At 49.5% G+C, this 15,246-nt stretch overlaps 1 protein-coding gene across 2 annotated transcripts in view; it reads left to right on the plus strand.

Annotated features, from left to right (window-relative positions):
• IRAK2 (interleukin 1 receptor associated kinase 2) overlaps positions 1-15,246 on the plus strand; it is an 85,931-nt gene that overhangs the window by 17,505 nt on the left and 53,180 nt on the right. Inside the window, exons 1-2 of one of the 2 annotated variants that reach the window (XM_004443595.3) lie at positions 4,194-5,054; positions 12,598-12,780. In XM_004443595.3, coding sequence (XP_004443652.1) covers positions 4,961-5,054; positions 12,598-12,780 — 277 coding nt within the window. In that variant the 5' untranslated portion in view covers positions 4,194-4,960. Of the gene's footprint in view, positions 1-4,193; positions 5,055-12,597; positions 12,781-15,246 lie in introns of those variants that run through there. The other variant, XM_087431487.1, reaches the window with a different exon arrangement.

The raw sequence follows: 15,246 nt of genomic DNA on the forward strand, positions 1-15,246 counted from the left end.
TGATAATGATGTGTCAGTGAAGGTTCATCAGTTGTAACACATGTACCACTCTGGTGAGAGATGTTGATCGTGGGGGAGGCTGTGCAAATGCGGGGGTAAGTGGGTGTGGGAAATTCCTGTACCTTCCTCTCAATTATGCTGTGAACCTAAAACTGCTCTAAAAGATAAGTCTATTAAAAAAAAAAAAAAAGGGCCGGCCCCAAGGCTTAGCAGTTAAGTGCGTGCGCTCCGCTGCTGGCGGCCCGGGTTCGGATCCTGGGCGCGCACCAACGCACCGCTTCTCCGGCCACGCTGAGGCCACGTCCCACGTACAGCAACTAGAGGGATGTGCAGCTATGACATACAACAATCTACTGGGGCTTTGGGGGAAAAAATAAATAAATAAAATTATGAAAAAAAGAAGAACCAGAAAGCTAAGTGGTTAATATTTCACCAACACTTACATTGAGAAGGTGGTAAAAGGACAGGGCACTGGGCTAGAAATCAATGCACTAAGGATATGAGATAAATACCAGTGTTTTGCACTCTTGACATATGAACAACACCAGTGTGAACTTTTCAGATGCTTACACGCTGGGTTTCTGTATCCCGTTCTTAGCACTTCAATCCCCTCCATGCTAGTTGCTGGGTTGCCTGATTTCCCCTTTCTGTCAGCGCACCCAAACTCCCTGCCCCAACAAACATTTTCCTGGGGGCTCCCCCCTCAGCACATATACCCAGTAATCCATTGGCAGATGACAGAAAAATTAGACATACTTCTGATGGTCATCAAAAGGACTGGGCAATAGCACTGGATATATAAAAGAGAGAGAAACCCACAAAACTTGTTTCAGAATTTAGAACATGAAACCTCGGAAAGGATGTCAGCTTAACATACAAACAAATAGCAGTATGCTCTCTCCCTATTCAGATAGAAAACAAAAAAGATTATTTTGTTCCATTTGGGAGAAGTTGAGTCCTAGAGGACTGGGGCTGGCCCCACAAATGTTAATAACAGACTAAGATTACCCAAAGACACAGAGGAAATCATAGTGAACCATTTTATCTTCAGATACATTGAAGGAGAGTTACTTGGGCAAAGGACAGCTTAGTAATTTGCTTGATAGAGAGTGACATGAGATGACATTCTTCATTTGTGGGAGGGTGATCATTTACCTAGGTCCACCGCAAGAATGTTGTGAGTGCTCCCTGTGGTTATCCAGGGCTCACAAGCATCAGGTGGGAACAGAAGGTGAGGGTTATTCTAGCAGGTCTGGAGCAACTACTGGCAGCAGGGAGGAATTTCGAGGGTGGTCTGGTGTGCCCCTGGGGCAGCAGTTCTCCAGATACTGGTGTATGGTTTTCCTTGATAGACCTTAGGATTCTCCTACCCCTGCCATAGAAGAGAAAGCAGACCCCTCTGGCACATACCCCAGTGCTGGAAATAAATGTACATTGATAGAAGATTGGCCAAATAAAGTATGGTGCTCCTAGACAAGCCATTAAAAAGGAAGAGGTACATGCTTATTTACTGACATGAAAAGCTATTTATTATGAATTGAAAAAAATTTACAGAAAATTAAATGTTTTTAAAATTTTCATGTTTAAAAAATTAATTTTATAAAGATCTAAAAACATGGGAAAGTATATATTCCAAACTATGAATGGTGGTCCATCAGGGATGAGACTGTGGGAAGGTGTTTATTTTCTCTCCCTCTCTCTCTCTCTCTCTCTCTCTCTGTGAGATAATAGAAAATATATATTGGTCTCTGCCCTCAGTTCCTGGCACAGACCTCCTAAAACACTTGTAAATTCCTACATGATAAGAGCACTAGGAGCATCTCTTGTTCTAATGAGGGGACTCTAGGTGGGCGCCTGAATGGGGGCTGGTCATCAGAAAGACTAAGCCATGATTAGAAGCTTGGAATTTTCAGCCCCGCCCCTTCTCCAGAGAGAGGAGAGAACTGGAAATGGAGTTAATAATTGATCACGCCTATGTGAGGAAGCCTCCATGAAATCCCAACGGTAGGGGGATGGGAGCTTCCAGGTTGGTGAACACATCTACACCCGTGGGGTGATGCACCCCATCTACACGGGGACAGAAGCTCCTGCACTCAGGACCCTCCCAGACCTCGCCCTATATATGTATCTTCATCTCGCTGTTCATCTGTGTCATATCCTTTCAAAAACTGATAAATGTAAGTGTTTCCTTGAGTTCTGTGAACAGTTCTAGCAAATTAATCGAACCCGAGGATGGGGTCATTGGAACCTCCGATTTGTAGCCAAGTTGGCCAGAATTTGTGGGTAACCTGGGGACTGGCTACTTGTGATTGGCATCTGAAATGGGGGTAGGGTTGTGGGACTGAACCCTTAACCTGCAGGATCTGACGCCATCTCCAGGTAGACAGTGTCAGAACTGAGATAAATTGTAGGACACCCAGCCAGCGTCAGAGAGAATTGCTTGTTGTGGGGAAAACCCCTTACACATTTGGTGACCAGAGTGTCAGAAGTACAGAAAGTGTTCTGTGTGCAAGTAAAGGAGCAATACACAGGGGAAGGGAGCACTGGGTTTTTCCCTACATAGGAGGAGGAAAGACTAGGACTGGCTTTTTTCTTAATTCACTCTCTCTCTTTTTTGACAATGATCATGTACTATCAGAAAAACCAATAAAATATTTTTGTTAGAAAAGAAAAACATGTGCAAAGTACATAGAGAAGCTGTATTATTATCACTCCCTCTTCATCAGTCTTCCTTCATGCCCCAGCTTCCTGATGTGACACTGGTTCTCAACTCTGCCTGCACATAATTAGAGTTAGCTGGGAAGCTTTTAAACTGCCAGTGCCTGAGCCCCACCCCAGAACAGCTGAGTCTGGATCTCTGGAGGTAGGGCTGGGCATGCAGTTTTTTAAAGCTCCAAACCACTGATTGTAATTTCAAGGGACTTAAACACGAACAGGTCAAAATGACATAACTATATAACTAATTACATTCAGCCTCAATAACTGTTTCTAACTGAGCCTGGTAGGGAGGGTGTCAGCCATAGAAAATAGCTGCTTAGGGGAAGAAATGAACTGTGCAGGATCAGAGGAAATTTTTTGTGGTGAAGCAGAATACTAGAGCAGAAAGAGAACTTCCTTGGGAGTCAGACTTCAGTTGAATCCTGTCACTTGGCCAATTTGACTTGGCCAAGTTACAATTGACTTGAGCCTCAGTTTCCTCATCTGTAGAATGGGAACAATAAACCTGCCTGTGAGGATCCCAGATAATGTATGCTAAATGCCTGGTGCTTGGCAGATGAGTGGCAACTCTATTAATTAATAATAGCAAAGCTGATACTTTGAAGAACCTATTCTAAAGAATGGGGACCGGGTCCAGCCCCGTGGCGTAGCAGTTAAGTGTGCACGCTCCGCTGCTGGCCACCTGGGTTCGGATCCTGGGCGTGCACCGATGCACTGCTTGTCAGGCCATGCTGTGGCAGCATCCCATATAAAGTAGAGGAAGATGGGCACGGATGTTAGCTCAGGGCCAGTCTTCCTCAGCAAAAAGAGGAGGATTGGCAGGGATGTTAGCTCAGGGCTGATCTTCCTCACACACACACAAAAAAATGGGGACTAAGTTGTGCAAAAGAATGGGGACCAAGATGTGCCCCTAAGATGTCCTGCTCAGGCCCTGAACTACTGAAACCTCCCTGAAGGAGAAAATCCTAGGGGGGAGAAGGAAACTTGCCATGGAGCCCAAGGAGATAGCAGAGGGAGGAGCCGCGGGGCTTGTCTGTCCTGGACCCGCCAAGGCTGAATGCTGCGGTCTGTGGTCCTCAAGCCTCATCAAGGGAAAGAGACCTCCAGGTACTAAGGGAGGGGAGATGCAAAGGCATGCTGTGTGCCCGCAGAAGAGGGAGAAGCAGGCCGAGGGCTGTGCAAATAGAGAGAAGGAGAGAAAGAAGAGGACCCTTGTCCTCCTCTGCCCCGGGAGGAGGTGCTTTCCCACTCAGACCACCACTGGAGTCTCTCTACCTCAAAGTCCACCTTCAACCACTGCTGAAACACCCGACTTCTCCTGAGAAGCAGTCTCAGAACACTGAAACGTGTCCCCCTCCCAGCATCCAGGAGGTGGCCTCGCATAAAAGCAGTCCTTTCCTGGGCTCGGTACTTTGCAGTTTACCCGTGCCCCCCTCCCAGCATCCAGGAGGTGGCCTCGCATAAAAGCAGTCCTTTCCAGGGGCCGGCCCCGTGGCTTAGCGGTTAAGTGCGTGCTCTCCGCTGCCGGCGGCCCGGGTTCGGATCCCGGGTGCGCACCGAGGCACCACTCCTCCAGCCATGCTGAGGCCGCATCCCACATACAGCAACTAGAAGGATGTGCAGCTATGACAGACAACTATGTACTGGGGCTTTGGGGGAAAATAAATAAATAAAATCTTTAAAAAAAAAAAAAAAAAAAAAAGCAGTCCTTTCCTGGGTTCGGTACTTTACAGTTTACCCATGCCCCCCTCCCAGCCTCCAGGAGGTGGACTCGCATAAAAGCAGTCCTTTACTGGGCTCGGTACTTTACAGTTTACTGGAGCATTTTGGGTCCATTTAAACTTCGTAGGAATCCTTCAAAGTGGTTGGGGCAGGAACCCAATTTACAAGAGAAAACTGCGAACTAGCACAAGGATAAACAGCCAGACAGTGGAGTCAGAAGGCCTCCTGGGACTGTCGCTGAATTCTCGTGTGACCTTCAACGTGTTCCCGCGTGCCTCTGGGCCTCAGTTTCCCCTCCCAGCTCCTGCCGTTCGGTTTCCCAGCCGCCGGGCTCCCGCCGAGCGGGCAGCGTCGCCCGCGGGGCCGCTGGGGGGCAGTCGCGAGCGCCCGCCCCGCCCACTTCCCCGCGGCCGCCGGCTGGGACGGCCCGCGCGCGCCCGCGTCCGCGGCAGAGGAGCCGAGTGCTCGGCGCGGCGGGGTCGGCCGCCCGCGTGGTGCCCGCGGCCCTCGCAGCCCCGCCATGGCCTGCTACATCTACCAGCTGCCCTCCTGGGTGCTGGACGACCTGTGCCGCAACATGGACACGCTCAGCGAGTGGGACTGGATGCACTTCGGTGAGTGGCCCCCGGGCGACCCCGCCTCTGTCGAAGCGGGTCCTCGCGCGAGGACTTCTGTGTGCCGCCCTCGGGGCCCGCCTCGCTGTGAGCCCTGGCGCGGGCGCTGCCCGCTCGGGACCCCGGTGCCGTCCGTCCTCGGGAAGGTGTTGTGTGATCTGGGAAGGTGTCTCCTGTTAGTCTGTCGCTAAGTAATGACGGGCGGGGCTTGGCTGTTGACGGTGAAGCTTCTGATAAGAGCTATCAGCAATTACCGCGTGCTTACTGTGTGCCAGGCCCTGGTGTCGGCCCTCGACACGGAGTGTCTCATTAAATGCCCATCACAGCCTACAAAGTGCGTGTTTCTCTTACCCCGTCTTACAGATGAGGAAACGGATTTAGAGAGTAGAGTAACTTAACCGCGGGCATGGCGTTGCTAAGTGGCAGGGTGGGATTTGAACCCGGGCATCTGGCTCCGCCAGGACCTTGTAACAGCTTGGTGTGTGGCTGATAATTGGCCGAGAGGGCGTGGCATCTAGGAGGAGGCTGTGCACGTGTAGTTCTCAGGTCCCCAAGCAGAGGTCTGCATTCCAGGCACCACCACCTCCCAGCTGGTGACTTTGGGTGAGTTGCTTAACCTCTCTGAGCCTCAGTTTCTTAATCTGTAAGTTGAAGGTTGTTGTGAGGAATGAAAATTGTATAAAAAGCGGCTGACACTGCTGTGTCAGAGATTCTTGTAAGAAGGAAGTGTTAACAATGATCATTCTTAGTTTTATGTTTTAAGTCAGTGTAACTGGTGCCACTTTATTCTTTAAATAATATCTATATTTGAAATTTAGATTATGATATATACCATTTATACAAGAGTATATAATATATATGTACAGTTGAAAGAATAATAGTAAAGTGAACATGTATGTGGTATCCATCCAGTATGAGCAACTGATAACGTGTTGTAACCTTGTGGTTCTCTACTAGGTGCGATTCTGCTCCCTAGAGAATATTTGCCAATGTCTGGAGAGATGTTTGGTTGTCACACCTTGGGGGATGCAGCGGGTGGAGGCCAGGAATGCTGCTGAACGTCCTACACTGCCCAGGGCAGCCCTTCCACAAAGAATTATCTGGCCCAAAGTGTCAATAGTGTGGAGGTTCAGAAACCCCATTTTAAACCAGTAGCAAAAATAATACATGCTTCTTGCAAAATACTGTAGGAAACAAACATAGATTAGCTCCAACTCCACTACTCGGGGATAACCTTTCTTATTATTTGGATACCGGTAATAATAATAACAGCAGCAGCTAACATTTATTGTCTTCTTACTATGTGCCAGCAGAGATGTTTTGTGCCTTCTAGTCTTTTTTCCCAAACACATTTATATATCTGTATACGTTTTTCAAAAATCATATCATTTTGTACATTATGATAGTCTGCTTTTTTCACTTAAAATATATCACAATTATTTCTCCTTGCCAAGCAATATTCTTTAGCAACATGGATTTAGGTTTTTATTTTCAATGTGTATTTTTATTAACTATTTTTAATGGAAAAAGTAACAAATGCATTAGGTTAAAGGATGTAAATAATACACTGGAGATAGAGAGGAAGGGAAATATCTTTCCTCTCCCTGGTCCTCAGGGTCCTCTCCCTAGAAGCAGTCACTGATAACACTCAGCGCCCCTCTGAGAAGGTCTGTTACCACCTGAGTTTCTAGACTTTGCTATGTTCCTTTGTTCTGTGATTAAATGTGATTTAACTACTTTGAATGTTTCCTGGGCAGGGGGCAAACTTTGTGTAAGAGACTCGCTCTAGTTTTTTCCATGTTGGCTTCAATTGTGAACATCAGAACAACTTCTGTTCCTAGGATATTAATTTAGAAGGCACACCTATGACTTTTTTTTTAAACAGCTTTATTGAGATATAATTCACATACCATATAATTCACCCATTTAAAGTATACAATTCAATAGAATTTAGTATATGCAGAGTTGTACGTCCGTCTCCACAGTCAATCTTAGAACATATTCATTACCCCAAAAAGAAACCCATACTCCTTAACTGTCACCCCCAGCACTCCCGCACACACCTCCCGTTTTCCTCAGCTTTAGGCATTGCCTATTCTGGACGTTTCGTATAGATGGGATCGTTCTGTGTGGTCATTTGTGACTGACTTCTTGCACTGAGCATGTTTTCAGGGTTCTTCCGTGTTGTAGCATGTTATCAGTGCTCAATGTCTTTTCATGACTGAGTAATATTCCGTTGTATGGATGTACCATGTTTTATTTACCCTTTCATTGGTTGGTGGACGTTGGGTTCTTTCCACTTGTTGGCTGTTATGAATAATGCTCCTGTGCACATTCGTGTACCAGTTTTTGTGTGGACATAGGTTTTCATTTCCCTTGGGTAGATAACTAGGAGTGGAATTACTGAGTCATGTGGTGACTCTACAATAAACATTTTGAGGAACTGCCAGTTTCCAAAGTGGCTGCACCATTTTACATTCACACCAGCAATATATGAGGGTTCCAATTTCACCACATTCTTCCCAACACTTGTTGTTGTCTGTGTTTTTGATTGCAGCCATCTGAGCAGGTGTGAAGTGGTAGCTCATTGTGGTTTTGAGTGGTATTTCCCTAATGACCAATGATGTTGAGCATCTTTTCATGTGCTTATTGGCCCTTTGTACATCCTCTCTGGAGAATACCTCTGCCTTTTTTAGGCACTGGAGACACCAGAATTGCTCAAAGTCCTCAGCAGTTTCCCATTGTGATTTAGGATATAATCTAAACTCCTCACTAGGCCTGCCTGATCTCACACAAGCTGACCCCCACTGACTTCTGACCACCTCTCCTCCCACACCCATTCTTGCTCACCCTGCTCCAGCCACACTGGCCTCCTGGGTCCAGACTCAGGGCCTTTGCACTTGCTGTTTCCTCTGCCTGGGACATTTTCCCCTTGTGTTCCCCATGACTGGTTCTCTAGTCCATATTAGTTTCCTCTTGCAGCCGTAACAAATAACCATAAATTTAATGCCTTAAAAACAGCACAAATTGGGGCCAGCCCCGTGGCGTAGAGGTTAAGTGTGCACACTCCGCTGCTGGTGGCCCGGGTTCGGATCCTGGGTGCGCGCCAATCACCAGTTGTCAGGCCATGCTGTGGCAGGGTCCCATATAAAGTGGAGGAAGATGGGCACGGATGTTAGCCCAGGGCCAGTCTTCCTCAGCAAAAAGCAGAGGAGTGGCATGGATGTTAGCTCAGGGCTGATCTTCCTCACAAAAAAAAAAAAAAAAAACCACAAATTTATTACGTCACAATTCTGGAGGTCAGAAGTGCTAAAATCAGGGTGTCGGCAGGGCTGCATTCTTTCTGGAGGCTCTAGGGGAGAATGCATTTCCTTGCCTTTACCGGCTTTGGAGGCTGCCTGCATCCTGTGGCTCGTGGTTCCTGCCTCCACTTTCAAAGCCAACTGCGTAGCATCTTCAAATCTTTCTGTCTGACCTCTGCTTCTGTAGTCATATCTTCTCTGAATCTGACACTCCTGCCTCCCCCTTATAAGGACCCTTGTGATTACATTGGGCCCACTCAGATAATCCAGGATAATCTCATCTCCAAACCCTTAACTTAATACCATCTGCAAAGTTCTTTTTGTCATGTGAGGTACCATATTCACAGGTTTTGGGGTTTAGGACACTGACATCTTTTGGGGGTTCTCAGTTCATATGTCACCTAGTTCAGGAGGCCTACCCTGCCCTCTGTTACTCTCTGTCCCATCACTGTATTTTATTTCCTTCATTCCACTTACCATGCTTCGACATTACCTTGTTCCTTATTTGTTGATGCCTGCCTCTCTCTCTAGAATGTAAGCGCCATGAGGGCATGGACCTCACCTGTCTCGTTCACGCCTGTGTTGTCAGAGCCTAGGACAGTGCCTGGCCAGTGGGCAGACATGCAGTGACCACTCGAATGAATGAGGAGCTCAAGGAGGTAGGAGTGGTGAGGATGTGGGCCATGTCCACTTCTCGCCCCACAGAGATGGCTTTGAGCCCAGGGTCAGCCAGCTCTCCATGCTGGGCTGGGGATCGCTGGGCTGGGAGCCAGCCGTGCCCCCTGGTTAGCTGCTCCTTGCCAAGTCACAGCACTCTCTGGTTTCCTCCTCAGCAGAACAAGTGATTGCCATTATCCTTCCAGTCCTAAAGAGTCTGCTTCTGTGAGTCACTTTAGAAAAGACAGTCCCGGGGCCGGCCCCGTGGCTTGGTGGTTAAGTGAGCGCGCTCCACTGCTGGCGACCCGGGTTCGGATCCCGGGCGTGCACCGACGCGCTGCTTCTCCGGCCATGCTGAGGCCACGTCCCACATACAGCAACTAGAAGGATGTACAGCTATGACACACAACTATCTACTGGGGCTTTGGGGGGAAAAAATAAATAAATAAAATCTTTAAAAAAAAAAAAAGAAAAGACAGTCCCTTGGGGCTGACTGTGGTACTGGGGAGAGGGGCTGGGAGGATCCTTAAAGTGATTCAGAAAATCACACAGCCACAAATATGCACACTCTGTGGATCTGACAGTTGTTGGCAGATAATGTGACTGCCTTCTATCCATTTCCCTATGATTGCAGCTGCATCCATTTTTCCTTTGGGGGAAAACAGGCTTCTTACAGCTTCACCCACGCCAGGTGTGTTCCGAGGGGCCTGGGGGCAGGGCTTCCTTGGTTTGACCACTCTCTCTCTCACTCATGCATGCGCCAGCCTTTGTGCATAGCCCCCTGCTTTGTCCCTGCCCAGCTGTGTGACTTCAGTAAGTGACTGCCTCTCTCTGAGCCTTTAGTTTCCTCATCTGTAAAATGGGGATGAGTTGCTGGGAGGCTTAGGGGACAGGCGCACTTTCTCCTTCTCTCAACCAGGGAGGAGTCTGGTTAGTCCAGACAAGGGGCATTTGACCCTAGGGCGGATCATTTCAGGGGGCTGTGCCGTGTCTGCCCCAGAGGGCTTTGAAGACGGGCAAGGTTTTCTACTGCAGCAGGTGAACCCCTGCAGGATTCAGGAACTCAGACCTGGAGGGATAGAAACAGGTTTTCATAGAGTGTAGATGGCTGAAAATTACACTAACGTTAATATCACATTTACTATGAGCTGAGCACTATTCCAAGTGCTTCTATACGTACAGCTAATCTGATCCTCACAACAACCTCTGAGGCAGGTGCTGTTGTTATCCTTGTTTGCACATGAGGAAACTGCGGCACCGGGAGAGGTGAAGGGCCTTCCCCAAGAACATAGCAAGAAAGTAGCAGAGATGGGATTTGAACCCAGGCCTCAGAATCCCAAGTCTGGGCTCTGAACCACTGTTGTACTGTCCTGCCGACATAAGCATAGAAAAGTCTCGAAGATTAGAATCAGAAGCATACCCAGTGCTTTCCTTGGGGTCTTCAAGTGGGATGCTCGTGGGTGCTTTGATTTCCTCCCATTTTCCAAACATTCTATAATGACCGGGTAGTACTTGTGTTTGTTGAGAAAAGAGCTGTGGACTTAGCAGGGCCCTGGGCAGTGACTCATCACCCCAAGAGCTTTATCCTGTCTTGACCCTGTTTTAGAGGTCTGGTTAAAAGCTCACTGGGCGTGACCTTAAGATTTGTCACTTTCATGGAGCTAAAATGTCCAAACTGCAAGGCATCTCAGAGTTGATTTCCTATTTTCTTGCATTGCCTGTGGGGAAAGTGCAGCCCACAGAGGGGGAGGGCCGAGGCGGAGTTTCCGCTGCTGGGAGCACCAGGGCAGGCTGGGCTTCTCTCGTTCCCATTACGTCATGCTGCCTCCCGAGAGTGAGAGTGGGAGGTGTGCCCCTGAAGGACAGGTTCGTGTGTAGGGAAGGGGCTGGGGGAGGTGTTCCTTCCTCTTCCCTCCGCTCCTTTCTCTCTGCTGCTGGAAGCGGCCCCTGACCCTGATGACATCACTTCCCACTGACCAGGAGTCTGGCCTGGGGTTTCCAGTGACTAAAGCTGCAACTCGAGAACTTTCCATCCCTATCCGGCACTTCTCCCCGCAGGAGGCTGTCACAACCTTCCCCATTCCTCCCGAGGGGAGGGGATTATGCAACGTGATCACGCCACTCCCTGGCCCTAAGGTTGTCCACGGTGTCTACCATGTGGACTCTCAGGATCAAGTACAAACCCCGCAGCCTGGTGTTCAAGGCCCCTTGTCGTGTGGTCCTGGGCTTCATCTCTTGCCTCCCCTTCCCCACTCAGTTCGCTTATGTTTGTATTTTCGAACACAAAAGCTCCATGAGCTTCTGGCTGACTCATCACAGTATCTCTAGAGCTTGTCACAGACCTGGAACACAGTAGTGCTCACTAATATTTTGTTGAATGAATGAAGGAATGGCTTGACGCTTACATGGATTCCTGCTCCATGATTTCTGAAATCCTGGAACTGAAGCGTGATTATTTTATTCCTAGTTAAAAAAAAAAAAATGCCCCCTTCACTTTAGTAAACTCAGTGGAGTACTATGTGACCATGCAAAATGCCATTTATGAAGAGCTTCTAGCCACTTGGGAAATGCCTATGGGGTCATGTTGATAGAAAAAGCAGGGTGCACGATCTTACTTGCAGTCTGGCAGCAGCTGCTTCCAGAACCACCCCTGTGTGTGTGTGTTGGGGGGTAGTTTTGGAAAGGGAAAGTACTCAAGTAGGGCATGTGTAACTTGTTTTATTAGTTTTTCCCCTTGCATATTCCAAGTTTTCTTTCAGGAACAACCATTCATTTTATAATAAAAACTGTAAAAGGAATGCATTATTTTTAGTATTGCCAACTGTAGCCCTCTGCAAATTTTGTACAGTGCTTCAGAGTTGGCAAAGTGCTATTAGATCCGTGGGCTCTCTTGACCCTTATAACAGTTCTGTGAGGATGGTGGGCTGTGGGTTCATTCATTCATTCATTCATTGAGTTCCCCCTACCAGGAGACTTAGGAGTGAGGAGAATGAGACGCCCAGTGCAAAATTTAAGGAGACGCCTACTCACCAGCTGCTGCGAGTGCAGGATCAGCCCTGAGCGATCACCTCCTCAAATTTCCCCCCCGGGTCCTCCCTTGCCTCACTCTGGTCCTGCCCCTCCTCTGTGCCAGACACTGTTCTTGGTTCTGGGGATCTAATAGTGGGTGGGACGGATAGAAGTCCCTGCCCACACAGGGCTTCTATTCCAGAAGGGCAGGCAGGCAGAGTTCTATTAGCCCCGTTACCGTCGAGGAGACGGGGGCTCCCAGTGGTGAGGCGACTTGCCCGTGGCACACGAGCAGCTGGACCTCAAGGCCCCAACCCTCTTGTCTGGTGGTCTTGGCTTCCTGTGTGGCGGCGAAGTTGAGCTTTACGGTCAAGGGTTAATGTGCCGGTCCCTGGGGTATTGAATGGAGTCAGCCTTGTAGCTTGGGCTGCCTGTGGATCCCAGCTAATGGAATTTCCGGTATGCTGGGGGGCAGGTGGGGAAGATGTTGTGGATGAAGCCCGGCTAGCGAGGTGACCCTCTCGCGGAGGGACCGCCTTTCCGACTCTAAGCAGATGCTCTCCCTCGCCCTCCAGCCTCCTACGTGGTCACAGACCTGACCCAGCTGCGGAAGATCAAGTCGATGGAGCGGGTGCAGGGCGTGAGCATCACCCGGGAGCTGCTGTGGTGGTGGGGGATGCGGCAGGCCACCGTCCAGCAGCTGGTGGACCTCCTGTGCCGCCTGGAGCTCTACCGCGCCGCCCAGATCATCCTGAACTGTGAGTAACCAAGAGCGCCCCTCGTGGCCGGCCCCCCGGCGTGTTTCAGCACGAGCTGCACTCTCCGGCCTTAAAACCGTTTTTAATCTTTGTTTTGTTTTGTTTTGTTTGTTGTTGTTTTGTGAGGAAGATCAGCCCTGAGCTAACATATGTCGCCAATCCTCCTCTGTTTGCTGAGGAAGACTGGCCCTGGGCTAACATCCGTGCCCATCTTCTTCCACTTTATATGGGACGCCACCACAGCATGGCCTGACAAGCGGTGCGTAGGTCCGCTCCTGGGATCCAAACCTGCGAACCCTGGGCCACTGATGCAGAGAGTGCACACTTAACCACTACGCCACCAGGCCAGTCCCATAACCTTTTTTAATCTTAAAAAAAATTTGAATGAAAGAGTTGACCATCCAACTAAGAAATTAGTAACAGCAGTTACCTCCAGGGAGAGGAATTGGGTGGCCAGGGAACAAGGTGTTGGATAGAGACTTCACCATAAGTCCTTTTGTACCTTTTTAATTTTGGTTCTCTATCCTAAAAATACATAAATTATAATTAAAAAAAATAGCTATAACAAAAATTCAAAAAAGTCTACAGTAAAAATGATTTACTTCCTCATTCTACTTCCCAGTTTTACATCCCAAGAAATAACCACTATTAACAACTGCTTGTCTGTCTTACTAGAAATTTCCTATGTGTGGCCAAGCGTGTAGATGTATCTAAACTCCTTTTTAGCACAGAGAGTAGCACACTGTGCACTCGGTTGTGGACTTTTTCCCCTGGCAATCAGTCTCACAGGCTGCTTCTCCTTGGCACAGTCTTTTCACAGCTGCGTTGTATTCCTTTGACAGACGCACTGTGATTTATTTAGTGCATCCCCACTTATCGGTGTTGTGGTTGCTCCTAGCAGTTTTCTCTTGTATACAGGGTCGTGACAATGCCCTACGACATACGTGCCCTGTTTGCACACGTGTGGGTCTAGCTGTAGGATGACTTTCCAGCGCTGGGATGGCTGGGTTGAAAGTTTGTGTGTTTTAAGTTTTGGTTGATATTGATATCAATATTACCAAATTACCCTCCTACGAGAGAATACGATCATGGTGGGAACGTATTTAGCAGGTAATAATACCTCCCTGCCTTGAAGGGTGGCTGTTGAAGAAGTGGAATACGTCACGTGCCTGGTGTTCAGCCGGTGCTCAGCAGAAGGCACGGGTGAGGGGGCTGGTTACCCCCGCCCAGGTCCCCCACCCCTCCTCACGTCCCCACAGAGACCCCTCAGTGTGGGGCAGTGAGCTAGTCTTTTAACGGGTACTTACTGAGCACCTGCCCAGTGCCTGGGGCTGTCCCAGGTTCTGGAATACAGTGGATACTCTGGAATACAGAGAATACTCTGCCCTCATGGAGAGCATAGTCTTATGAGGAGACAGTCAGTAGACAGGAAAACAAGTACAAATAACGGGATGGAGTGACCAGGTAGGGGACCCTCCTAGAACACGGTGGTCAAGGAAGCCCAGTCTGAGGAGGGGACATTGGAGGAACGGAAAGAAGACTTGGGGTAAGAGAGCCCAGGGGAGAGGGAACAGCATGTGCAAAGGCCCTGAAGAGCCCAGAGTGTTGAAGGAACTAGTAGAGAGCTGGTGGGGGAGGCAGAGAGCAGGGCATTCAGGGCCCTAGAGGCCTGCAGAAGGCCCTGTGCGGGCCTGGAGCTGTCCTCTCTGGGTTTCCTGAGCGGGAAATAACCTGGCTGAACCAACAGACCCAGGTATAGCACCTGCCTGACTGTACCTTAGGCCTTCCATAATCAGGGAGGGCTTCCAGGAGGAGAGGTGGTGGGATCCAGAGCAAGGAACTAAGGGATGGGGGCTTAGAGACTTCCACCCTCAGAGATAAATCAGGACAGCAGGGGACATTGGGGTGGCCCTGCAGGGGGTGTGGATCTAGAGCTGCAGCCCAGCTGGGCATTCAGGGGCAGCATGGGGGCAGACCACACTGGGCGCAGGAGGCCAGTGGGGCAGCAGGACCATCTCCTGCCCTTCAGCCACCTACTGGCTCTCCAAGACTTAGGGTGCCTGGGGACACAGGGCTCTCGACACCAGGTCTCATTGGATAAAGGAGAGTTCCTCTGGTGGCAGGGTTCCCGTCTGGGGGCAGGTCGTGGTGAAGATCCTGTTCACGGTGGGAGTGACACGCCAGCGTGAGACTCCAGCTGGCTCCACACGGGGCTGACCTCCCGGCCCCCAACGGTGTGTTCTGTAAATCAAGAGTGGGCACATCTCAAGACGTCTGCCATCTCCACCCGCGCCTGGCCAGCCTCCCCAGGCCCACCGTCCTCCTCAGACGGCTGGGGGCTGGTCTGTTCAGCCCCGAGCCTCCCCGTTCCTTTGGAACCACCTGAAATCCCTCCCGGCCCCGCCAGCCCTTCTGTCCTGAGAGGGCTCCGCCTAGTGCTGTCAGACAGCACCCTCCCCTAGCATC

This window comes from Ceratotherium simum, chromosome 5 (assembly GCF_057802395.1).
Source record: "Ceratotherium simum simum isolate JZ-2026a chromosome 5, ASM5780239v1, whole genome shotgun sequence".
In the NCBI taxonomy this organism is placed as follows: Eukaryota; Metazoa; Chordata; class Mammalia; order Perissodactyla; family Rhinocerotidae; genus Ceratotherium; species Ceratotherium simum.